Source organism: Mesoplodon bidens (genome assembly GCF_964165515.1).
Source record: "Mesoplodon bidens genome assembly, chromosome: 2".
Lineage (NCBI taxonomy): Eukaryota > Metazoa > Chordata > Mammalia > Artiodactyla > Ziphiidae > Mesoplodon > Mesoplodon bidens.
This window is the reverse complement of record NC_138177.1, coordinates 47,587,123-47,614,462: the sequence shown is the minus strand read 5'-3', so window position 1 is coordinate 47,614,462 and position 27,340 is coordinate 47,587,123. Positions and strand designations below refer to the sequence as shown.

At 39.0% G+C, this 27,340-nt stretch overlaps 2 protein-coding genes across 13 annotated transcripts in view; both read right to left on the bottom strand.

Moving 5' to 3' along the window:
* ZC3H11A (zinc finger CCCH-type containing 11A) overlaps positions 1-26,758 on the bottom strand; it is a 44,134-nt gene extending 17,376 nt beyond the window's left edge. For 2 of the 12 annotated variants that reach the window (XM_081224044.1, XM_081224045.1), the window contains exons 1-8: positions 20,778-20,835; positions 19,367-19,814; positions 12,165-12,361; positions 10,925-11,044; positions 3,756-3,879; positions 1,685-1,888; positions 1,446-1,562; positions 1,102-1,182 (exon numbers count right to left, since the gene is read on the bottom strand). In XM_081224044.1, coding sequence (XP_081080170.1) covers positions 1,102-1,182; positions 1,446-1,562; positions 1,685-1,888; positions 3,756-3,879; positions 10,925-11,044; positions 12,165-12,218 — 700 coding nt within the window. In that variant the 5' untranslated portion in view covers positions 12,219-12,361; positions 19,367-19,814; positions 20,778-20,835. The other 10 variants (XM_081224046.1, XM_081224048.1, XM_081224047.1 and 7 more) reach the window with 10 other exon arrangements.
* On the bottom strand, positions 19,832-20,784 carry LOC308611904 (uncharacterized protein). The gene has a single exon (XM_081224050.1). The coding sequence runs from the start codon at positions 20,307-20,309 to the stop codon at positions 20,211-20,213; it is 99 nt and encodes a 32-aa protein (XP_081080176.1). The 5' UTR covers positions 20,310-20,784; the 3' UTR covers positions 19,832-20,210.
* Positions 26,759-27,340: the final 582 nt, after the last annotated feature.

Sequence of the window (27,340 nt, the reverse complement as noted above, 5' to 3'; positions counted from 1 at the left end):
TTCCTGTTTGCCTACAGTGAAATGGAGTAGGGAAAGGGGAGATAATCTTATTTTTATCTGCCTTTGGCACAATGTGAAAGTAAAATATAAAACTGTTCTGAGTGACTCAGGCACTCCATGTACTTTTATTTACTAGGAAGGCTAACATTATCTTAAAGTTAACCTCAGAAGCACATCAGCTATTAAGTGTGTCAATTCAATCTTTTCCATCTATGTTCAATCATCTGCAAAACACAACTCCAAAGTTGCTACGGAACAATCTTTAGCAAGAAGGCACTTAGAACCAACCATTTGATTCTCTCTAAATACATTTCACACTATATAATTTTTAGGGTTGGAAATATAGATCAACCAGGCTAAGGCAAGCACCAGAAGAAAATCCTAGCAGCTCTTGAGGAAGAATTCACCTACTACAAAATAAACTTTTTCCTCTTTTAAATAATAGTTTAGGGAATTCCCTGGCAGTCCAGTGATCAGGACTCCATGCTTCCACTCCAGGGGGCACGGGTTCGATACCTGGTTGGGGAATTAAGATCCCGCAAGCCATGCAATGCGTTCAAAAAAAAAAAAAAAAGCTTATATGCTATTCTTTAGAGTTATATTTCTCAAAATAAACAAACAAGTTCTTTCAGGTTCTTCATTGTATGTGGCTAGCTCTGAACAGTTAGGGACTGAAACAGCTGCAATGGGTTAAAAAAGCAACTGTGATTTAAATAAGACTGTGTTTTACTTCAAAGAAGCCACAAAAATCAAAATCTATTTGCTCATTTTGGTTGGTGTCAAGTGTCCTTATTATCAGAAGTATCTTTTTTTTGGGCTGCAATTGGGTCTTCATTGCTGCAGAAGTGTCCTTTCTATTCTTCTCTAGCAACATTCAATCCTCCGTGTCAGGATTTCCCTGGTGGTCTAGTGGTTAAGACACCACGCTCCCAATGCAGGGGGCCTGGGTTCCATCCCTGGTCAGGGAACTAGATCCCACATGCATGCCGCAACTAAGGAGCCTGCCTGCCGCAACTGAGACCCGGGGGAACCAAGTCAATAAATAAATTAATTTATTTATTTTTTAAAAAAGCCTCCATGTCAAAACTCCTGATAACTCACCACCTTGCTTCCTTGATTTTTCCTTCATTTTCTTTGATTTAATTTCTTCAAGAGTTTTTATCCCAAAATTCAAACATTCACCTAGGAATGCAAATAGCAACCACATGAGGAACCAGCACCATTTCATCTTTGCATTTTATTTGTACACAGCTGGCATTCAAATGTTTGTTCAATGAATAAAAGAAATTGTGGTGTGTGTGTGTGTGTGTATAATGGGCGCAAGGAAGATGGAGGTGGTGGTAAACATGAACTAAATTTCAAAGGTATTTAAAATAGTCTGGACTCACTCAACAGTGCTGTAAGATTTATGAACAGGAACCAGCATCAATATAGCCTCTTCTTACCTTGTTTTAAATTGACCCCAGGTTTCCGGGCAGAAGCCACTCGTAATCCATTATGAACTTCAGGAGTTGGTTGCAGGGTAGGTGTTTTGGTTTCATCACCTTCCTCAGAACACTGATCTATATTATCAAAATTTAAGGCAAATTTGCAATTAAAAACAGGTCTAGACCTTTAAGTCTGATTCTAATTCACTAAGTTACCCTGATCATTTACTTGCCTTAAAGAAAGAGCTAAAGCTTACCATCATCATCTTCATCATCATCTGCAGCATTGATTACCACTGGTGGATGTGTAGGGCTAGGAACATTTTCTGAACTTTCCACTTTCATAACACTTCGCAGTTGAGGAGAGGGATTAGACTGGACAGATAATTTGCTCTGTTGAACTGTGAGCTGGCTAGCCTTCACTTCCTCTTCTGGAGACTCAGGCACAGTGGGCAACACAGCTAGACATACAAAGTTAGTCATAAATTAAAAATAGAAGATACAGTCCCAGTTCATCAAAAATCTCGGACAGAACAGTATGGAGGTTCCTTAAAAAACTAAAAATATAACTGCCATATATCCCAGCAATCCCACTACTGGGCAAATACCCTGAGAAAACCATAATTCAAGAAGAGTCATGTACCACAATGTTCACTGCAGCTCTATTTACAATAGCCAGGACATGGAAGCAACCTAAATGTCCATTGACAGATGAATGGATAAAGAAGATGTGGCACATATATACAACAGAATATTACTCAGCCATAAAAAGAAACGAAATTGAGTCATTGGTAGTGAGGTGGATGGACCTAGAGTCTGTCATACAGAGTGAAGTAAGTCAGAAAGAGAAAAACAAATACCGTATGCTAACACACATATATGGAATCTAAAAAAAAAAAATGGTTCTGATGAACCTAGGGGCAGGACAGGAATAAACACATAGATGTAAAGAATGGACTTGAGGACATGGGAAGAGGGAAGGGTAAGCTGGGACGAAGTGAGAGAGGAACACTGACATATATACACTACCAAATGTAAAACCGATAGATAGCGGGAAGCAGCCACATAGCACAGGGAGATCAGTTCAGTGCTTTGTGACCACCTAGAGGGGTGGGATAGGGAGGGTGGGAGGGAGACACAAGAGGGAGGAGATATGGGGATATATGTATAGCTGATTCACTTTGTTATAAAGCAGAAACTAACACACCGTTGTAAAGCAATTATACTCCAATAAAGATGTTTTAAAAAAAAAAAATCTCCAACCACCTATCATAAGTTTGGTGATTTTCTTAGAGCATGATGTCCTTTTAATTTATGTCTTTTAATTAAAATTTTAATCTAATTTTTAATTTCCCCATTTTCCCAATGAGGTTTTAAACTCCCAGGGAGGGAAAATGTGGCTTTCAGCTAATAACTATTCACTGCATGTAAACACACTCAAAGTGCGTGCTCAAAACAGAGAATAAACAGGAAGCTAGATGCACAGTAACTGTTTACAAATTCTAGACATTAAATATTAATACTGAAATTCTAGGCTTTTTGATCAAGCAGCAGCTTTTTAAAGAGAGAGCGGGCAATACTTCTGAATTAAACCAGAAAGGAATGAGCCTTTTTTCCCCTTAAATAGAGATAAAAATATATAACCATCAAATTTTAATCACATAGCAGATGTGGCTTTTAAATGGCTGATCACTCCACTAGGAAATTACTTTAAAAGGACTTTAGAAATAAATACTAGCTTTTGGCAGAGTGTAAGTTTCATTTTAGATTACACCCTAGAGCAGGGGCAGGGTTAGCAAATGTTTTTCTGTAGAGGTATATAGTAAATATTTTAGGCCTTGTAGATCTTGTCTCAACTATTCAACTCTGAAGCCGTAGCACAAAATCTGGCCACAGAAAATATATAAACAAATGGGTAGGGCTTCATTTCAATAAATCTTTATTTTACAAAACAGGTGGAAGACCAGACTTGCCAACACCCCTGGCCTGGAGAATCAAGTTTCTTTTGAAAATCTCTATAGATATGATAAGAAAATGGGAAATGAGGTAATAAGCTATAGTAATCTAAACTCTCTTGCCAAGAAACATTTGTGAAGCAGCATGGATTTTGGCAACAAAGTTTTAATTGTGACTGCTATTTTATTGGCTTATGACTGTGTACAAGTCATTTAATCTTAATAAAGTTCAATACCCTCATCTGTGAAGCGAAAATAATACTGCTCTCTCAAAAGACTAAAAGAAGGCAATGTTTATAAAGTACTCTGTACATTGTGCATGTAGGTGTTCATTATACAGTAACTATTCTTTTAAAATTGAAACAAATCTCACTTTTGCTTGGAGGTAGGAAAAGGCCATCAACAAAACGTCCTTTGTTGTGATGAAAAGCACAGTTTAGTTTCTGACATCCCACTGGCTGATTTTCCCAGTAACAAGGAATCTCACTGCGTTTTTTCTGTAAGAGGAAAAACACATCGTTTTCAAATAAAAAATAGTGTGACCTGTATTAATTTGGTCATGTTTTCTGGACAAAGTTCATACAAGGTTAAAAAATCTGAGGCATATGAAATGATTTTGAGTATGAGGCAGAAGGGTTGCTGAAAGTAACTTATTCTAGCATGACAGAGAGATGAAAGGAGCAGGGAAGTAGTCTGCTAGTCTTTCCTCCTTGCCCTCATCCTTGAACTCCTAAATGTCTATATTTAATTTAGAAAAGCAGGGTAATATAGTAGGGTAAGATTATGGAATCAATGATAAGAGTCAGAATCTCTATTATGTTACTTATTGACCATGTGATGTCAAATAATTTAATACCTCTTAGTCTCACTTTCCTCAGCTATAAAATGGGAGTAACAGTAGCTATTAATTAGTTTCTCATGAGAATTAAATGAAATAATGTACATGAAGCACTTAGCACACAGAAAAGACTCAATAAACTGCAGTTATTATTTGAAGCTGAGAGTTCAGGACTTGGAAAAATTCTTCCCATTCGTGACTTCTAAAGGTTCATGTAACACACTAGGGTGGTATCTTTCCTTCCCAAGCTACCTCGCTCTTATAAAGGGGAACAAGAAAAACAAGAATACCGGTACATCTAGAATGATTTGCTGGATAACAGGATATATGTCCAAGAGAAACACATACGTAAGTTCTAATATACACATTAGATGTATATAAAGAATATTCAAAGAACACTATTTGTAACAGCTCCAAAATGGAAACAAACCAAATGTACATCAACACTAGAATGGATAAATACATTGTAGTATTTTCATAAAATACAATGCTATCCAGTAATGAGAGGGAATAAACTTAACACCATGGGTGCAGAACAAAAGAAGCCAGACACAAAAGAGCACATACTGTATGATTCCATTTATGTAAAGACCAAAACAGGCAAACTCCTCTATTGCAGAGTAGTCAAGACGGTGATTAGTTTTGGGGGTGTGGTGAGTGACAATGAAGAGATAAAGGGGGAAGACAGAGTGTTGGAAATGTTCTATTTCTTGATCAGGGTGCTGGTCTAGTAAGTGTATTCACTTTGTGAAAATTCTTCAACTTGTAAGATTATGATATGTGCACATTTCTATATATACTTTAACAAATAGTTCAATAAAGAAAAAGAAAAAAAAAAGACGTGGTAAGCACTTCTGAAAAGCAACTAAATTCTGATTAATAACCTGCATTATGTTGGATCTCTCATAATAAGCAGCCTAAGGATTAAATTTCCGGGAAAGAACAGAAGCACTACTTCAGAAATTTTTAAATATGGAGGAAAGAAACAGAGGAACAATGACCATTACAAAAAGATCCCTAAATGTATCAAAAAGGGCAAAGATCCCAATATCTACTATATTGGGAGATTGATAATTTGATAATACACTGTGTTGGTAGGGATGTGGAAGAATCATGGAGTCCCGCATACTGATAATGAAGATATAAATTAGCTCAACATCTCTGAAAGGCGACTGGGTAAAAACTATGTAAAAAATTTATGTCCTGGGGCTTCCCTGGTGGCGCAGTGGTTGGGAGTCCGCCTGCCGATGCAGGAGACGTGGGTTTGTGCCCCGGTCCAGGAAGATCCCACATGCCGCGGAGCGGCTGGGCCCGTGAGCCATGGCCGCTGAGCCTGCGCGTCCGGAGTCTGTGCTCCGCAACAGGAGAGGCCACAACAGTGAGAGGCCCACGTACCGCAAAAAACAAAACAAAACAAACAAACAAAAATTTATGTCCTGCATTTACTGCCACGTATTTTAAAAAAGTATAGCAAGTAACTTTGCCTCTGAAAAAACTGGATAGTATTTATTAGTCTCCCATTACACTTAAAAGGTAAATATAATAGATACCATTGTTTTTTAGAATAACAACAATTATTCTATTACTCCTTGAGGCAGAATCTAATGCCAATCTTCCTTGCTCCTGGATTTGTGTTTGCTTAAGTCTTTACTTCTTTCCTGAAAGCAATCTTCAAATTACTGGATGACTACTGTGAGAGCATCCTCTTTATCACATGACGTTTATTTGGTCTGTTTAATACTTTTACCGAATTTTGTTTCAAAATAAAAAGTAATACATAAGCAATGAAGATGACTTGGAAAATAAAATTAATGCCTGTTAGGCCATTACCCAGTGAGAGTCACTTATTTTGGTATAGAATTCTTTTTCTTAAAAAACAAAAACAAAAACCTGTAGAATGTATTGATTCACACTTAAAAGAAAGTTGTTCCATATAATTCTGTACATTTTCACTTAGCAACACATCCTCCATGGTAACATTCTCCTATATGATTACTCCTTTAACTTTTTAATAGTAACATAGCACATGGTCCAAAGATATACCGTTAATGCTCACATTATTTAATTAGCAAATACTGAACCATTCTGCTCAAGGAAACAGAGTTGGGTTCCTGAAAGCTCCTGGTCACATTTTCATCAAGTGATCAATACATAATCTTGTTTTATGTGTGTCTGTGTTTAAAGACACCTTATTTAATAAATATCATTGGGGACTTCCCTGGTGGCGCAGTGGTTAAGAATCTGTCCCCAATGTAGGGGACACAGGTTCAATCCCTGGTCTACGAAGATCCCACATGCTGTGGAGCAACTAAGCCCATGTGCTACAACTACTGAAGCCCGCATGCCCTAGAGCCCACACACCACAACTACTGAAGCCCGCACACTCCAGGGCCTGCGTGCCGCAACTACTGAGCCCATGTGCTGCAACTACCGAAGCCTGCGTGCCTAGAGCCAGTGCTCCACAACGAGAAGCCACCACAATGAGAAGCCCGCACACCACAACGAAGAGTAGCCCCCACTCGCTGCAACTAAAGAAAGCCTGTGCACAGCAACAAAGACCCAATGCAGCCGAAACTAAATAAAATTTTAATAAATAAATATCATTGATTCATTAACACTGAACTCAAGGTCAACAGCGCTATAACTCACACCTGAATGAAGCTTATTGAACACTCGTGTTTTCTACACAAGGCACATAAGAGCTTTCTTGCACTTAGGGACATTACATACAGCACTTCAGCACTACACTTGGGGGCCATTTAAAACAGCAAAATCACAAACAAAAAGCACAAAAATGCAAACAAACATGGCATTAAATAGATCATGAAGAAGACATCTGTACTGATTTGGGGGTTATAAATAAATTTTAGCATATATACAAATTTGCAAATATGGAACCCATGAATAATGAAAGTCGATGCATCTAGAAAGGGGGGTATACAGTAAAACGACTCCTTACCATTCCCGTCTCCACTCTCCTATAGCCATTGTTGTTAGGTTTCTCCTTTATACTTCCAGAGACATTTAAAATGCATATACGAGTGAAAAACAAATATAAATTCTTTTCCTTATCTTTTTTTTTTAACACAAATGGTAGTACATTACACACTTTATTCTGTCCTTTGCTTTTTCAGTGACACTATATCCTGATCTTTTCATATAAATAAATAAGTAGTATCCCTTTAAAATTTTTTGGTAACAGCTGCCCAGCACTCCACTGTATGAACGTAATAAAATTTGTTTTAAATGAAGGTTTGGTTGCTTCATACACTTTACATATTACAAATTATGTTACAATGAGTAATTCTGCATAGATCTCATTTTGCACATGAGTACAGATGAGACAAAGGTACAAGCAGTTAGTAATTTTGAAAGATGCAGCCCAACAAGCCTCTGTGCAAAAAAGAGTTAACAGAGTAGCCCTAAGCCTGCAGTCCTCAGATAGCCTGCTTGTAAGGCTGGCCCTTTCCTGGCATGTGGGAAATTGGCTCTTATAATGCTCCTGGTCAGTTAACTGATCACTGTGCCTGGACTGTTCATGCAAACAATATGGCTTATGCTGAACACCTGACATCCTTCTAGGAGACTAGAGTTTTGGTATGTGTTAGGTAGAGGGTGCCTATGTGACCAGCCCCAACAAAAAAATTTGGATGCTGATCTAATGGGCTTCCCTGGTCAAAAACACCCCACACATGTTGCTGCATTTTCACCACTGGGCAAGTGTATGTTCTTTGTGACCCCTTATAGGAGCGAAAGATGATAAAAGAAACCCACACATGGATTCCTCCAGACTCTGTGTTTTTTTCTTTTATGATCAGTGTATCCTTACTACATTCACTGTAATAAATCTTAGCCATGAATAAACCATATGCCAAGTCCCATGAGTTTTTTAGAAAATCTCCAAACGCAGATGTTCTTAGAGACTGATACACCTTTCCTAGGAGGTGCGCCAGTTTACACTCTGCTCGCAATGTTACAACATGATTTTTTGAAAGTTCCAGAGTATTTCTTTTTCTGAATGTATTTAATGAATTCCCTATTTGGAAGACAGCATAGAATGTAGTTGAGAGACCATAAATCTGAAACCAGAATGGAGTAGTTATATAACCACAGGCATACAAATTGCATATTTAGTCTCTTTCTTCTTTCCCCACCCCCTCTCAAACAATTCAGTCCAAAGTCATTAGGTGAAGCTGAGAAAGGTAGGCATTCATGTTGGGAGAGGGAAGGGCAAGTGGCCCAGAGCAAGGTGTTGGAGGTTGACTGAGATGAGGAAGGTATCCACGTGACAAGGTGGAAGCAGCATAGGGTGTCAGGGTTAGGAAGGCATTTGTGTAGGAGGATGGCCTGGCACAAGGTTGGCGCCTGAGAAGGGTGAGCAAGGCTTTTATGCAGAAGGGATCCTAATGTAGGGTGAGGAGGGTATACTCATGGAGTGTCAGCCTAGAATAGGCATCAAAGATCAAGTGGGGTGAGGAAGGCAGGCTCTTCTGAGTGGGTCCTGGTACAGTCAGAGAATGAGCAGGGTGAGGAAAACAAGCATCTCACATGGGAGGGCTGCCCAACACAGAGTATCAAAGCCCAAGGATGTGAAAAAGGCATCCATGAGGTCCGGAGCAGGGTGAGGAAGGAGTCCTCACAGTGGAGCAAGGTGGGAGGCCTGCCCTGGTACAGGATGTCAGAATCGAAACAAGGTGAGAAAGACGTCCTGTGCCATCAGAGACTGAGAGGAAGAAATAGGCTGTGATACACTGTCTAGTTTACATAACTAGGGGACTGATCAAATAAGATTAAGAACAATGGAAATCAAGTTTTGGAGAAAAGAGTTACAAGTATGAATAAGGAGAAGCCTAGACAAAACACTGTAGTGTTGGTAAACTGGAAGCATCTATGTGAATTCATGATTTTCAATACTTAAAGTAATAAACAATGATATAAATGTATTTATATACATTTATGTATTCCTCTGTTCTGTCCACTGCATGCCTGGAAGCAGTGACACTCCAGGAGCAGTTACACTAGAAGGAACCAAGGCTCCTTGCAGAAATGGCTGATTCCACAACTGGAGGAGGAAAAGTACCAGATGAACCTGGATAATCTTGTTAAGCCACAAAGTGAAGACATGTTCAAAGAACGATGGAAACATCAAAAAGACACAAAAACCAGCTTTAAGGTCTCTTACTGGCCCAAACTGAGTCAACCTGAGGATAAAAAATGATAGTAGTGACATATAACACATTGAATAAAATAGGAAACCATGAGTTCCCACATAAAAAGCTAGGGAAGGGCTTCCCTGGTGGCGCAGTGGTTGAGAGTCCGCCTGCCGATGCAGGGGACACGGGTTCGTGCCCCGGTCCGGGAAGATCCCACATGCCGCGGAGCGGCTAGGCCCGTGAGCCATGGCCGCTGAGCCAGTGCGTCCGGAGCCTGTGCTCCACAACGGGAGAGGCCACAACAGTGAGAGGCCTGCGTACTGCAAAAAAAAAAAAAAAAAAAAAAAAGCTAGGGAAAAAAACCTTGAGAATTTGATGAGGAATGGGATAATTACAAGGTCTCCAAGTTCCTCTCCACAAAATACTTACTAAATACGAAAAGGAAAACTTTATAGTGAAGCAATCTGGTGGATACCACCTTAATGAAGTGATCAAAGTTAACAACACCAGTAATGGGATAATTAATATTGTATGCCACCCAATGGTAAGCAATGAGAAGAATATCAGCTCTGTGATATTCCTGCCAAATATACATGACCTGAATTTAGTAATGAGAAAATATCAGATAAACCCAAATTGAGGAACACTACAGAATAACTGCCCTAAAACTACCAAAACTGTCAAGGCCAATGAAAGGCAAGAAAAGACTACCTGTTCTAGACAGAAGGAGACTGAAGAGTTATGGCAACTATATGCAACACTTGATTCTGGACTCACTCCTACTGCAATAAAGGACATCACTAGTACAATGGCAAAACGTGAATGGGATCTGAGGATTCAATGAAAATAATACATATATGTTAATTTTCTAATTTTGATGGTTGTATCACAGTTATGTAAGAGAGTATCTTTCTTGTTTGTAGGAAACAGTCATGAAAGTATTTGGAAGTGATAGGAAATGTCAGTAATTTACCCCTAAATGGCTTAGAAGAAAGTTTTATAATACTGTACTTGCAAGTTTTCTCTAAGTTCAGATTGCTTTAAAATAAACATAGAGGGCTTCCCTGGTGGCGCAGTGGTTAAGAGTCCACCTGCTGATGCAGGGGACACGGGTTCGTGGCCCTGTCCGGGAAGATCCCACATGCCGTGGAGCGGCTGGGCCCGTGAGCCATGGCTGCTGAGCCTGCGCGTCCAGAGCCTGTGTTCCGCAACGGGAGAGGCCACAACAGTGAGAGGCCCACGTACCGCAAAAAAATAATAGTAATAAAAAAATAAAATAAAATAAACATAGAAATATAAATACCCCCCAAATATACATATATAATTTTTACACTTTGGACAGATTACCAAACTACTTTTAAGAAATATGACACCAATTCACACCATATAACATCTAGATATTAAGTGAACATTTTAATGAGAGAAATTTCACTAGGTCATTAAAAAAATTTAACCCACATGTTACATGAAATGTTGTTTTTTACCCCCATATTTTTTTATTGGCCCATCAGGACACAAGACTACTTACTATAATACAGACTGAAAACTTACATCAATCTTCATGTGCCGAAACCTGCACACCTGTCGAAAACAGCGCCCTTCCTGCCATAATGTGCAAACTGTTTCATTTCCTAATGCAGCTTCACAGTGACGGAATGGACAGCTGTCACCCTGTAAACAAAGAGAATAATACAGAAAAGAACTGTGGTACCAAACTAGATCCCAGGCAAAATGTTCACTGTACATTTCTTGGTATCTAGACAAACACAAAGGAGTAAGGAGAGACAGGTAAAGTAGAAAACAACTGAGATGAGATGACACAAACAATCTGAGGTCAACAAATTTTTAATTTCCTAAAACCTATTTCTTGACAGCATCCTACATCTGATCTGACAACATGAATGACACGAGCTGAGAGATGGGGCTGAAAAAGACAAATGGGAGTATTAGGTACTCTTTAAAAATATATTTTACTGTTAATCTTCAAAACCATTTCATACATCCTGACTTGTGTAACTAGTTTTTAATGGAAAATTAGAAAGTAAGTTAATAGATTAGAATTTAAGTATAATTCCATACTTCACTATGTATTTCCTAAGTTAATATCTGAAACAAAATGCTACTGTTGTGCAACTTGCTATATAAAATCAAAGCTTTGCTCAAAACTGACCATTTTAAACATAGCACCAATATGATTTAAGAAAAATTTTTGAAAAAAAATACACATGTATAGAATTAGTCATAAAGGAACAACAGAAAATAGCAGACAGATCTAAATGGAGCTATAGAAGAATCAAGCTGAAAAACAGGAAGCTCTGACAAAGAAAAAGCAATAAAGCTGCAAAAGCTTATTTAGAAAAGTGGCTTTAGTATTCAGCAGAAAATCTGAAGCAAGAAGTCAAATTCAACCCACGACAATTTCTACAAGTACAATACAACCCACCCATTCATTTTAACACAAAGTAAATAAAAGCAAAGTTGGCCAGCCACAGTTAAAGTGTTCCTAATTCCAAAAGCACCCTGAACGGATTAATTACAGCTAGAAGGACACTGAATGATGATTAAATGCTATGAACCTTTTTATTTTTGGAGAATATGGAGAACATAAAATGAAGAGAAAAAAATGATGAAGAATGAATTCCCTTAGGAATGCTACCCTTTACTAAAAAATTGACAGCAGATAATAAATAGCTGAGCAAAACATAAAGACGACTTGGTATACTGGGAAAATCTTATCCAATTTTATGAGGGAAATCATAGAAAGAAATGATTTAGAGATGCCAATTCTTACTTTAGTACATGTAGAATAGAAAAAAAAATAGCAGTCTTCTTGTTTATTAGGCATGCTGAGTAGATCCTCAGATGAGAAGTGGCTTCTTGAAAACAAGCCACTGCTTCCTCAAGGCGAGGATCAGCTCCAAGTCCTCTTGAAATGGGTTTAATTTTCCAAGACAACCCAATCACAGAAATTGTCTTTTAAATGTAATCCTAAAATGAGAAGACAATGAACAAAAGTATTTCAGGTAAATTCTTCCAACTTTCTCCTCCAAATCACCTTGACCAATGAGATCACATTGTTAAAACCAAATTTTAATTGTATTAATATGTCTATATTGCCTATAACAGAGCCTTATGAAAACTGATTCACATTTTATTCTGATGTGAATGTTGTACATTTTCATCTACAAGGTAAAAGTTTTGTTAAGAATAGCCATGCTTCTTTCTTTTGCACTCTATGGTGCTTCAGCATAAATTAGGTAAGCACTACACACTCAATAAATGATCTGCAGTTTAGATTATTAATGGGACTTGGATTATTTTACACAAGGTAATTTGCTAAATCTACATTTCTGACAAACCAGATTGTTTTTCATCTAACAGAAGTTCCAATATTTTCACAAGCATTTTTGTTATTTCAAAAGTATATAATTATAAGTATGTGGGAAAAACTGTCTCACTAGAAAAATTGGTGAAACAATTACCCCTGAAAAATCTGTAGAGCTAGCTAATGTAATTAAGATGGACAAAGAGCTGCACACCAATTGCAAACAAGGAGCAAAAGAAGTTCTCGGGGCTTGACCCATAAAATAGTGCTTATGCAAAATGACCAATATTCCCTCCCGCCTCAGTCCCTGCCATACCCTGACCCCCTGCACTAAAGGGTTCAAGAAAGAAAGCTTCTAGAGAAGTAAAAATACGTGACAAGAGCACAAGCCACAACTTGGAAGCGGTTTCTACAAACTCCTACATCAGAAGATCGGGTTTCAGAAACACTGATCTAGGGACATCCCTGGTGGTCCAGCGGTTAAGACTCTGTGCTTCCACTGCACGGGGCATGCAGTCGATCCCTGGTGGGGGAAGTTCCACATGCTGAGAGGTGCGGCCGGAAACAACAACAGAAACATTGATCTACAATTTGAAATCAGCTGAATCAAATTCCTTCATATTTCCCACTAACAATTCCTAATCCAAGAACAGCAGGCCATGACAAAAACCAGCCTTTAAGTCAGCAACCAAGGTTAGAAGAGTTATGTCACTAAACATACCTTCAAAATGTACATACCCTATGACTTCCAATTCCATTTCTAGAATTGATCCTGAGATTAATATTAAACAAATATGCAAAATAATAGTGCGTAAGAAAGTTCATCACCATCTTCTCCTAACAATGAAAAACCACCGAGAAACCTAAATGTTCAAAAACCGATGCATCTATAAGCCAAGGAATGACACGGATTGCCAGCAAACACCAGAAGCTAGAAGAAGCAAGGAAGGATCATTTCCCTACAGGTTTCAGAGACAGCATGACCCTGCCAACCTTTTCAGACTTCTGGACTCCATAACTGTGAGATAATAAATTTCTGTTGCTTTAAGACACCCAGTTTGTGGTACTTTGTTATGGAAGTCCTAGGAAACTAACACAGATTACAAATATAGTCAACTAAACTTTGACAAAGGAGCAAGGCAATTTCAATGGAGAAAGGATAGTCTTTTCAATAAACACTCCTGGAAGAAGTGGACAAAAGATCGAAAAAGACACCTCACCAAAGAAAACATACAGATGACAAACAAGCATATGAGAAGATACTCAACATCACAGGGAATTGCAAATTCCTTTTAGAAGAGCTAAAATCCAAAAACACACCACCAAATGCTGGTGAAGATGAGTAGCAGGAACAAGTCTAGAAGAACATAGACCAAAATGTTAGCAGTAGTTACAGCCATGGTAGTAGAATTACAGGTGGCTACTGATTATTTTGTTTTATGCTGAGAATAACATTAAGTTTTCTAATATAATGCAACGCAGACATAAAAAATTTAAGTTTGCCCTAACCAACCTGACCATCACCGATCCACGAAGGATTGGACCTCTAATAGCACCTCACCAATCCACTACCAGGATTCCTATGACCACAAACACAGGGAAAGCATTCCGCCTTCTAGGGTACACCAAAAGGTTAACTTTAAAAATTGGAGGGGAGGGGGACATCCCTGGTGGTCCAGTGGTTAAGACTCCACGCTCCCAATGCAGGAGGCCCAAGTCCAATCCCTGGTCAGGGAACTAGATCCCACATGCTGCAACTAAGACCCAGTGTGGCCAAATAAATAAATAAATATTTTAAAACTGGCAGGAGAGGGGCTTCCCTGGTGGCGCAGTGGTTGAGAGTCCGCCTGCCGATGCAGGGGACATGGGTTCGTGCCCCGGTCCGGGAAGATCCCACATGCCGCGGAGCGGCTGGGCCCATGAGCCATGGCCGCTGAGCCTGCGCGTCCGGAGCCTGTGCTCCGCAACGGGAGAGGCCACAACAGTGAGAGGACTGCGTACAGCAAAAAAAAAAAAAAAAAAAAGAAAAAGAAAAAGTGAAAAAAAAAACAAAAACAAAAAAACTGGCAGGAAGGAGGGAATTCCCTCGTGGTCCAGTGGTTAGAACTCGGTGCTTCCACTGTCATGGCCTGGGTTCGGTGAGAGAACTGAGATCCCACAGCAGAATGGCCAAAAAAAAAAAAAAAAGAAAGAAAGAAAATAGGGGGGAGGGATAAATTAGGAGTTTGGGATTAACATATACACACTACTATATATAAAATAATCAACAAGGACCTACTGTATAACACAGTATATTACAATATTCTGTAATAACCTATATGGGAAAAGAATCTAAAAAAGAATGGATATATGTATATGCATAACTGAATCACTCTGCTGTACACCTGAAACACAGCACTGTAAATCAACTATACTACAATATAAAATAAAAATTAAATTAAAAAAAATTGCCTCAAATGGGGTCAATGAACATTCAAATAATTACAATGCCCCGTGCAATAGGAAAAGTATTCATCAGAAAAGAATGAACAAGTTTTACAACAGAAAAGCTTTTTTTATAAAAGAAAAAGAAGGCTTAGAGGTCAATTTCATTCCTGAAATCAACATCTCAAAGAACAGTGAAACTGTTGCTGGTTTCAGGAAGACTCCTACATACTAATCAAACAACAAAATGGAACTTATGAAATAGCAACAAGATAGCATGAATTGTACTTTTTCCCCCCCCAGTTCTTTCAAATTAGGTTCTGCAAAACACCCTCAGAGGTAGGCAAGGCATGGAGAGATTGAATCCTGAGTAGATGTGTACCACCTCACTAATGTTTACACAGAACAGTTCCTTCATATATTTGTTTTACACACTGAACTTCTAGAACTTGCACTAGCAGGGAAAAAAGGATATAACTGCTATGTAAGAAAATAGCCCCCAGGGCTTCCCTGGTGGCGCAGTGATTGAGAGTCCGCCTGCCGATGCAGGGGACACGGGTTCGTGCCCCAGTCCTGGAAGATCCCACATGCCGTGGAGCGGCTAGGCCCGTGAGCCATGGCCACTGAGCCTGTGCGTCCGGAGCCTGTGTTCCTTCCGCAACAGAAGAGGCTACAACAGTGAGAGGCCCGCATACCGCAAAAAAAAAAAAAAAAAAAAAGAAAAAAAAGAAAAAAGAAAATAGCTCCCAAAAATGTAGAGGTAAAAAACTGGCAGTAATTAATACTACCCCAGACAAAAATCTAAAACTAAGGTAGCATATTCCTTTTTTTAAAAGGAAAAAAAAAAAGTACCCAGGATAAAGAAAAACCTGAAAAAGAGATTTCAGTAGAAGGAATAGATAAATAATAAACATTGATGAAAAACACAACTGAATTATGGGATATCATTGTCAGGACATCTCCCAGAATGCAAAAAGATGTCAATATGAGAGAAAAGATATATAACATGGAAATAATTCCAGAAGATTCAATTTCTACACAGTGAAAATTTTAGAAGGAATGAATGGAATTAGGAGAGAGAATAAAATAACAATACAAGAAATTTCCCTAAACTGGATGAACCTGAGTCTTTTAACTAAAGGGTTCATCAAATGCCAGGCAGAAATTTTCTTTAAAGACATCCTTACTGTACCATATACGGTGAAATTTTTGAATTCCAATGGTAAAGACAGACTCATACGGGCTTCTAGGAAAAAGCAGACTGATGACAAAGGGAAGAAAATCACACTTGACATTTGACTTCTCATCTGAATCTCTAAAATGCCAAAAGACAAAATATCCAGAATTTAAAGGAGAAGTTATGACCTTAAGATTTAGCCTTTCAAACTACATTTCCCTGGAAGAAGTTTCTGGAAAAGTCTCTGAAAGTATATACCATCTATGTACTCCATGTATTCTTTTAAAAATTACTGAAGGAAGTAGTCTAACTTCAGAAAAAAAAAATTTAGAGAAAATAACTAAATAATAGTAGAAAAAGAACAAAACAATGAAAAGGCACTATTTTATTGCTTGTTAAAACTACTTGGGGTATCTGATTTATGATATAGCTGATAAATCCTAAATAAAGCAAAGTGAACCACAGTATATAGAAAGAGTAACAAAACATGATCAAAGGGGCTCCCCTGGGCTTCCCTGGTGGCGCAGTGGTTGAGAGTCCGCCCCCTGATGCAGGGGACACGGGTTCGTGCCCCGGTCCGGGAAGATCCCACATGCCGCGGAGCGGCTGGACCCGTGAACCATGGCCGCTGAGCCTGCGCATCCGGAGCCTGTGCCCCGCAGCGGGAGAGGCCACAACAGTAAGAGGCCCACGTACCGCAAAAAAAAAAAAAAAAGGGCTTCCCTGGTGGCGCAGTGGTTAAGAATCCGCCTGCCAATGCAGGGGACACGGGTTCAAGCCCTGGTCCGGGAAGATCCCACATGCCGTGGAGCAACTAAGCCCGTGAACTACAACTACTGAGCCTGCGCTCTAGAGCCCCTGAGCCACAACTACTGAAGCCTGCTCGCCTAGAGCCTATGCTCCGCAGCAAGAGAAGCCACCGCAACAAGAAGCCCGCGCACAGCAACAAAGACCCAATGCAGCCAAAAATAAATAAAATAAATTAAAAAAAAAAGAGAACATGATCAAAGAAGGTTGATTCCAGGACAAAGAATGGTTTAATACTGGGAAATTCATTACATTAATAGAATAAAGGGGGGGCTAAAAACAGAAACTCTATGGTATCTTAAGATTTCAAAAACAGAAAAACAGTGGAAAAAAAAGATTGAAAATTATAATTTTTTTAAAAGTTAAAATGGCTTAAAAAAAAAGAAAGCTACAACACAACATCTACTCCCAATAAAAACTCTTTGTAAATTACAAGGAACCTCCTTAGCATGACTGTACTAATTCATCAGAAACTATCAACACATGAGACATGGTAAAACACTAGAGGTAAATCACTCAAGGCAAAAAAACAAGAACAAAAAAAGGCAAAAAAAAGTCTCACTGTCTGCACCATCATTCAACACCGTTCCAGAGTCCAGTATATGCAATAAGGAAAAAACAGTATAAAGATTAGAAAGGATGAGGCAAAAAATTTAGTATCTGCATATTATATGCTTGCAAACTATAAAGTATAACAATCAACTAAAGAAATTTAAAATAAGATATTTAAAAGATCAATAAATTTCCTATGTGCCAGCAACAACCATTCAGATAATAACATTGAATGCATTTCAATTCAAAATCTCAGTGATACTTTATTTTTATTGGAACTTGACAGACTGCAAAATAACCTAGAGTAACTGAGAAAAATAAAGGAAATCTTAAAAAGAATGAGAGGCCTTGTGCTTCCTGATATTATCATAGATGTGAAAGATAACATTTAAATGTAATATTGGCAAATGAATGAGTACAAGATTAACAGAATCCAAGCAATTTCTGGAAAAGGTGGCATTTGAAATTAACCAAAAAAATTAGCTACCCATTTGAAAAAAACAATTGCTACTTCATACAAAAAGATTCCAAGGGAATAAAAGCAAGCATAGCAAAGAGGCTTTAGCTCACTAAAAGCACTATATAAGAAAGATTCTAAATTCGTAACTATGCTGAACAAAAAAGCAAGCAATATTTGACAATGCTTAATGGGAGGAAGAGAGACAGTGTCATATAATTACAATCCTTAGATTACATTTTTTTTTGCGGGGGGGGGGGGGGCGGTTCGCAGGCCTCTCACTGTTGTGGCCTCTCCCACTGCGGAGCACAGGCTCCGGATGCGCAGGCTCAGCGGCCATGGCTCACGGGCCTAGCCGCTCCGTGACATATGGGATCTTCCCGGACCGGGGCACAAACCCATGTCCCCTGCATCGGCAGGCGGACTCTCAACCACTGCGTCACCAGGGAAGCCCAGATTACATTTTTAATATAAAATATATAACCGCCCAAGTACTGGAAAAAAAAATGCATGCTATTTTTTTATAAGCTCAGGATGAAAAACACCTGTCCTTAACATGATACCAAAGTTACAAACCGTAATAAAACTGATGGATTTCACTACCTAAAATGAAAAACATTCATATAGCAAAAGGTTTATCAGCAACATGGCCAAAGATTAATATCTTCACTAAAAGAGATGTGTTAAGAACTTTTAAAAATCAAAGACTTCATTAATTCAGTAAATTGGTATAATCTCTTTAGGGAATTTTAACAATTCTACAAATTTGATCTAAGAAGTGGTTCAAAGAAATAGTTCACATATATGTGTGTACAGAGCTGTTTTTGGATGCAGGGCTTTTTTGTTTTTAATGGCAAAAACCCAAATGTCTATCAATCGGGGATACATTATATTATGACACATCCATCCATATAAAGGAACACTATGTAGTCATTAAAAAAAGGTGAGGCAGAGCTATGTGTATGGACACTGAACTATTAACAGTGCTTTTCTATGAGGAGGTGGAATTACAGGAAGAGTCCACCTTGTTTATATTGTTTTTACCTTTTTTATAATGTGCATATATCATCAAAAAAAGAGGGGGTAGGGATATTTCCATCAAAAAACCTAAAACTCATGAACAATTACAAGAAAAAAATGTGTTGACAATATCTTTTTGATTTTCTTACTGATCCAGGAAAATTATGCCTTAAATTACAAAAATGTTCACTCCTTTAAGCAGGGAAAAAAAGAACACATTTCCACACTTACATTATTAGCTGGTTGCTCTCAGCAGGAATGTCTGTGTCTTCACTGAGTTCCAATCTATTACGCCTGTAGGTCGAACCAACACTCAATCCATGAATTAATAATAATGAGGCAGAAAGAATTTTCCTCCTCACATTGCCAAGGAAACCTCTCAGCCACAATTCAAACACAGGGTGTGTTTTTAAAACATCTCCCAACTACTGAGAGATTTAAGTCCATTCAAACAACCTTTGTCAAACTGGAGACAGCTAGGGTTAGTTATCTCCTCAACAAAAAAACAACAAAAAAGGGTTCATATAAAGATGAACTTGAGATTCAAAGAATTAAAAAAAAAAAAAGATCCATCTTCCATAGCTGAACAATTAATTTAAAAAGAAAAAAGAAAAAGAAAAAAGAAAAAGAACACCAAAATTCAATAAGATCCAATTTCTGGTCTTCAAGATTTCTTCACCTATTAAGAAAAAAACAGAAACCTTCCCCCATCTTTATTATCTGTATAATAAAAACATACTTGTATGTACAAATATAAAGTGTTTTATGTATAATATACATATACATATATACTAACTGGCTTATACACACACACACACACACACACATACACAAATGTGTAGAAATAAAACATTTGGGTAAGTTTTCCCTTTTAAAATACACTACAAAAGCCTTTAAATTTGGGTTCATTATAAAAATAGTGAACTTCCTCTTCTACCAAAGTATCATGAAGTATATTAATATGTTACACTAAATTTTGCCCAGCCCACAAAATAAAGATGAAGGGAAATCCTTACACATATATCGATGTTTACAATGTGGATGTATGTAATCATCACATCATCTTTTATCACCTTCAGGGAGTGTTTAACCAAAAAAGATAGAAATGTATAGTTACAGAGTAACTACAGAGTGGTGCAGCAAGCTGTAGAAGGCAGAGCAGCATTATAGTCATCCTGAACAGGCACTGTCAAAATTACAGAAAGCTTCTATCTAATAAGGGAAGATGTTTTCCTTCTGTTATAGCAACACCAGTGTCACACTGGCATGACATTCAATGGTGGCCCTGCAAAGGCTTGCTTATGCAGCCTAGGTTCCAAATTCTTTACTAGTGATGGCTTCAACTAAAGACTTTATAATTATCCATTTACTCCAGTTAGTAAAAGGGTAAACTTTTGGAGTTGAAATTTCATTTCACAATGGTACATTTACCATTTAAGAATTTCAAAAAAACAAAAAACAAAAACAAAAAACAATTTTGATACATAGAAATGAGTTCTAAATTTTGAACCAGCTCAGTAACAAAGCAATTTTGATTCTCACGTAATAAATACTACATAATTTCTAGGCTAAATCTTGCCAAATACTACCCAAGACAAAACTAAAATCAAAACTTAAAAAAAAGTGGACACCTTTTACTCACACTTAATACTAGTCAATTTTCCAGGAAATTTTTGGGCAGGGAATATCCCCAAATCTAAAATGAAAAAAAGGAAAAATTGGGATCTTACATTAGTTATTCAGTCTGAAACTTTTAATAGACTTTTACTAAAAGTCATCATTTATGGCCTCCCACTCAATCACAAAAACATACTTCCAGAGTGGAAAGGGACAAGATCAATTGAGATCAATTCTCTCATTTTACCAGTGAGGTGATGATTCCTAACACATGAAAATATTGACTGCTTATTTTTAAATAAGAATTGAGGCCAAAATAATCTCATAGTTAAGAATACAGTATTATGGATCATTCAGTATAATTTTAAGAAGACATTTAAGATCACTTAAATTCAGAGAAACATTCTGTGGGAAAGGGATACTGGTTTGTCACAGTATACTCATGGGGCTTTCATTCCAATTTCCATTCAATCTTTTTCAATTCTGTAAACTTTTTATTGTCATTTACCCATAAATTATATAAAAGTAGCTAATCTTTGTTTTTACGATAAAAGTTAAAAAGGGCAATTCACAGACTAAAAGTAATTTCTTCCTAATTGTTTTCTAATGTTTCCTCTCTATATAGACCCAATCTTAAATATTAAGGGCAACTCTATCACACTTAGTAAGTTGAAATTATAACGCTGACCAGTATGAGGAGGCAATTAGGAATTCCCAAATATAAAACAATTTTGTGAACTTTGTTTTTGCCAAGCTGTAAGCATGAATCAGGGTTTTTAAAGAAATAGAAAAATGGTGGTGATGGGGAGAGATACCAGTTTAGTATGCTTTTTCTCTATTTCATTGGTTTCAGAGCAATCAAACTTCCCAGGTTGAGAGAAATTTTTACTTAAAACCAATTACTAGTTCAATCTACCAGCCAGAAATAGCCTAAGGCCTTTCAATGCTGCACTATATTTTTTTAATTAAGAAAGTCTTTTTTTCTCTCAATTGGTAGAAACAAAATTTCAAGTGACAGCTACACTGAGTTACTACTATGAAATCTTTAAAGTTAATCTTCACTTTGTCAACATTATATTACCCTTGAGGAATTTTCAGCCCTTTCTGTGTTTTCAGGTTTCCCCAGATTGTGCATAAAGAATAATTAGTATAACTGTATACAATTATAGCAATTAGGACACAGTAACATAGCAATAAGTTGCCCATTTTAAATGGAGAAAGGAAAAAGAAATTAAGATAATATTTCTTTTTCATTGCTTTGAATAACTTCATTCTCAGGATCCCAGCTCAGAACCAATGAAGAATAATCATAGTTAACATTTTTCAAGTTCATTTTCAGAAATATCAGCTGTTCTATATTGTCAAAGTCCAGGCTCATGATCTGCTTTGGATGAAAGTGGCTATTTGCAGTAAAGATACATTCAGATTGCCAGCTACACATGGGGCAGCTCAGATACTGAATGGCAACTTGGGTCAAAGCTGGCCATACGCTCACCTTCTTCTGCCAGTAAATCAAAGGGTCATCACCTCCTGAGGTCTCTGAATAGTTCTCTTTGAAGTATTCATCCACTACTGCCATAGCAGAAGGAAACAAGAAGCTTTTGCCTCCAATGGCAACATTATCTGCAGCTGAACTACCAACAGACCCTGAACTGGAGGTGCCTTCTCTTATAGATGAGGTAAATGAATCAGCTCCTACTATGGCTGAGGAACCAGAAGCTTCTGAAGTTGCAATATGGCAGACCTCTGATGAAGATTCCATATAGTTACAAACTTCTTCTGCAAGGATCTGCTTGTAAGTTTCCAAATCAGCACCTTGAGGGAAAAAGTCTTCCAAACTGTTTTTAAAGCAAGGGTCTAACAAAGCAGCCAAGATACAGGGCTTGGATTTGAGCATGGCACTTAATAGGGTATCAGTTTCAAGTTTCAGAGATAAACTGTCTACCAGATTGAGGGCCTGAGTAATACCTCTAACTTGAAAATCTTCTCTGAGTTTCTGCAGGGAAAGGAGTAGATGATGGATTAGGGGTAGCACCTGATTCAATCCTGTGGTCTTCACACTCACTTTCTGGGTGGCCTCCTCAAATGGTTTAAGAATATCACAAACATATGTCATTAGAGTCCACTGAAGGGAGGTGAGCACAACTCCACTGGCTCTACCAAGACTATGGTGAACTGAGTAACAATGCTCCAAGAGCCATTTTAACATATAAAAGGTAGAAATCCAATGGCCAGCTTCATCCTGCTTCAAATTTTTCCATGGAAGTTCGTGATCATTTTGGAACTCTTGTAGTATCTGACGGGCCTTGACTGAATGACTAAAATGATGACAGGTTTTCCTAGCAGCCACTAACATGTTCTCAATGCTTTTGTGCTCACAGAAAAAGTCCTGAATGACTGAATTTAAACAATGCAGGAAGCATGGCACGTGGGTAAAACCACCATCTTTGATTGCATGTACTACATTAGAAGAATTGTCAGAAACGATGAAGCTAGGGATGAGGAAATTAGGAGAAAGCCACAGACCAATCTGGTCACTTAATTCTTGTAAAATGTTGGTTATCAAACAGTCTTTGGCCAAACCTGTTACACAGAGAACTGCCCACTTTCTAAAATTGGGGATCCTGCCATTACTGGAAGGTGGTGTAGTTTGCAAAGAGACCCAGTGTACAGTCACAATGAAATAGTCAGTGGATGGGTCATGGGTCCATATGTCCACAGTCAGGTGGATCTTTTGGCTTTGAACATTCTCCAAAGTTAAGAAAATGTTTTCTCTGACCCAATCATATAATTGAGGCACAGCCTTAGTGAAAAAGTAAGTTTCAGATGGTAACCTATAGTCAGGGGCCACAATCTGCATGAACCTCTGAAAGGCTGGAGTTGAGAAATAGTTGTAAGGATGCATATCTTCCACAATCATTTGAATAATTGCCTGACTTATTTGACTTGAGGTTGAATTTTCACAATATGTTGTTTCTTGTTCCTGTGCATGCATTAGAGTGTCTTGCTCTGCAACAGGAATAGGACTCTCAGATCTTCTATTTTCAACCTCTAATACAGGAGGTTCATCTGAATCAGAGTCACTAAGGTCCTCAGCTATTACATCCTGGCTGCCTGTAGACTTCTCTCCAGGCAAAGTATCACTCAAGAGATCATTTCTCTCAGTCTCAGCTTCATCTAATCCATTTCCAACTGCACCACTGTCTTTGTTGGCAACTGCCCAATGGATGGGATGTGTGGCCTGCAGGTGTCGTTGAAGTGTTGAAGTTCCTAAGTGAGAACCCGGCCTACCCCGGCTCACGCTTCTTTTACATATATTACAGACAGCTCTTGAGATGTGCTGAGGATCGGTATAGAAAAAATTCCAAACTGCAGATGTCTTGGCTCTTGTTCCAGGAATTAAGGCATGCTTGACAATGTTACTTTTGATGAGAAATCTCCCTCTTTCTGCCTTCAGGGCATCAGATACTGATTTATCACGTTTCTTTCCCATTCCATTATTATCCAATGGATCAGTAGGGATGTATTCAAAGCTTCCACTGCTTCCAGCAGAAGAGGGAGATAAAGGTACATCCAAAGTAAAATCCTCCTCCCCACTAGTAACTCCGAATTTGTTGGCCCTGGTCCAGTGAGGTGAATGCCTTGCCTGCAGATGTCGCTGAAGAGTAGATGTCCCGAGATGGCTACCTGGTTTACCCCTGCTAACACTTTTTTCACAGAGGTTACAAATAGCCCGCCAGGTGTACTGGGGGTCAACATGAAAGAAGTGCCACACAATGGAGGTCTTGGCTCTAGTACTAGGTAAATAGATCTGTTTTTCTATATTGCTCTCAAAAAGACTTTCTTCATCCTGCTCAGGGGCATTGGAAGCCAACAAAGCAGGGGCATCTGCAACTGGCCTCCCAGATACCAAATCCTTACTAAACTTTTTCGCAAGGATCAGTTTCTTGCGTCGCCTTTTCCCCTTAATTCGCAAACCCTTCTTTCTTTTCTTTTTTGCGGGCAATTTTGCCTCTTTATCCAGTCCTTCTGCCACCATCTTTCCTTCTACCACACCTTCATCTGTATTAGACGTAATAGGAACACATCCCAGAATCCCAGCACCACTAAAAGTGCTACATCTTCTGCCAGGAGAGAGTGAGGAAACTGGTACACTTAAGGTACATACACTCATTCTTTTTTATGTCTCTGAAATTCGTACCAGAATCTGTTAGTGGGTTTACTCCTCAAACAGATATACAGCTGTTCCTCTCTACTTGCATTACCTTTTCTCCAATTTCTATGGGGAGTCAAATTCCCGTTGGACCAATGACTTCCAAACCAGGTTATTTTGGGAGGAAAAATGACAGCAATGGAGAACATTCCCAAACTCTTTCACAGAGGGCTTTAAGATCCCTTCCAACTTTCTGAGTTCTGAATTCAAACAGTCCAATTTACTCATGTTACAGAAAAAAGAACTGAGGCCTACTTTCCCAGAGTAATAGAGTTGATCAGTAGCAGCTAGAAACCAGGTCTTCCAAATCCCAGGTTCATGTTCTTTCTGCTTCAGGAACTATACCTGCTTGAAATGTCTTCAGTTTTTAAAATGTGTATTTTTTATGCTGCCTCATGATAGCAACATCAATTTCCCTTAATTCTGAAGTTAATTATTCTCAGTAAATTTCATTTAAACAAAAACATAGTGCATCATTCAACATTCATCGTTTAGGACTGTGATTTGGCAATACAACCCAAAATGTTAATTCTGGAAAGCTAAATCAGACTCCACATACTGGTCATTAACAGCAAATGCTAGTTGAGGCCTTTCAACTCTAATTAAAAGTAACACAATTTTTAAAAAATGTGGGTACCTAAAAAAAATGCTTTGGGAGTAAAATTTTTAAATTTTACTCACAAGCTGAATTTTCAATTTACTGTTCGTATGGAGAGTTAATCCATGCTTGGTTTTCAGACATTTTTAGTCTGGAGAAGCTTTACAGCTTGTAAATGAGTAACTCCTAGGTTGGACTCTATATGAGCAGCAAAAACTGAAATATTAGCTTTAAACCACTTCCATGCCTTCTCGGTTGATCCCTCCCCTTCCCCCAGTACCTACATACATTTACCCTAAAAAGCATCGCTATCACTAGTTCAGCCTCCTTCTCAAGGTCCAGAACCAAGGCCTGAAAGATGTCAACAATATGGGCCTTCCCCATAGGAATCCGCACCGATTATGGGAGTTTAGGGGGTGTTCTTCATTACGGTTTCATCAGTCCTACAAGGAGAACGGAAGTGTCCCTGTTGCTCTTGACTCCGATGCTGAGGGCTGGGAGTGGGAAGTGTAATTAAGGTAGGGAAGGGGTGTAGGATACCGGAATAAGGTCGGTGGCTTTCTGTGTGTGGAGTTTGAGAAAATCTCCCAAGTAGTGGGACCCTGGAGAGGAATGAGAGTAGGTAAAATCAGCTCCTGGCACTCAATTTGACTTAGGCAGCGGGGGTCCGCTAAACTATGGAAACTGTTGCCCCCGAAGAAAGCAATCTACTGTCAGTTCTCCTCTGGGAGTAGGGAAACAAGTCGGCTTCCTGGGGCTGCTCCGGGCTCCTACAGTTTCACCAACACCGGATGTGGGGGAGGGAAACAAGGTTTATTGGGAAAAGGAGCAGGCGCCGTGGGGGTGGGGTGGGGTGGGGTGGGGTGGGGTGGGGGTGGGGTGGATGGGAGCGGGAGCCTGGGGCTCCCAGCCCGCCCCGGCGACGGCAGCGGCCGGGAGGTGGGGGAGGGGGTCGTTACCGCGGGGCCGAAAGACCCACTCTGACTTCCCGGGCTAGGCCGCGACCCAGGGGCGAGGGGAGGCCGTGGCCACTCCCCTCGCCCTCTCCCCCACCTCCCCGGCCCCAAGCCACCCGGGAAGCAAAAAACGGGTCTAGTTACCAGAGAACAGAAACTTTACCGAACCGTCGACACTATGCCCGACTCCCGTTTGCTGCCACGTCTTTCTTCTTTCTTAGCCGCTGCCGCCCGCCGCCTCTCAGCAGCAACACCACAGCAAAAACCCAACACTGCCAGAGTCAAAGATGGCGCCCGGCGACAGGCTCAGCTCTAAGACCCGGCCACTAAAAGTGCCAGCACGACGCAAAGCGCAAGCATTCTGGGAGATGTAGTTTCCTCTATGACGCGCTGCTTAAGATGGCTTCCCAGGGTGAGAGAGGGTCACGTGAGAGGGGAGGCGGTAAACCGGTGGCGTCCGTTCCTTTCTAAGGCACGCGTTTTAGAAAGTTACGGGTGTTTTGAAACCGTCTTTGATTTAAAAAAATTTTTTTAATCAAATTGACGTAATAAGCGAGGAAATAGCGAGAATTATCTCTACCAGACAGTAGGCGCTCAGTTTATTCTTACCAGAGTGTTTGCTTAATGAATAAATCGTCCAAATCCTGCGTTAATTTGATTTAGAAATAAACTACTTTTTTCTTGCAATGTTGAAGGATTTGTGCATTTATTTTTATTTGAGGAAGTGAAATGGGTTTGAGGGCAGTTTCTTTTATTCCTTAAAACAAATTTTCATTTTGGAAAAACAATTCATGCTCATTAAGAAGTTGACAAGGATTGAG

Bases quoted from the DNA above. Each gene is read 5' to 3' on its own strand.
- LOC308611904 (XM_081224050.1), bottom strand. From the start codon at position 20,309: ATGACTATAATGCTGCTCTGCCTTCTACAGCTTGCTGCACCACTCTGT.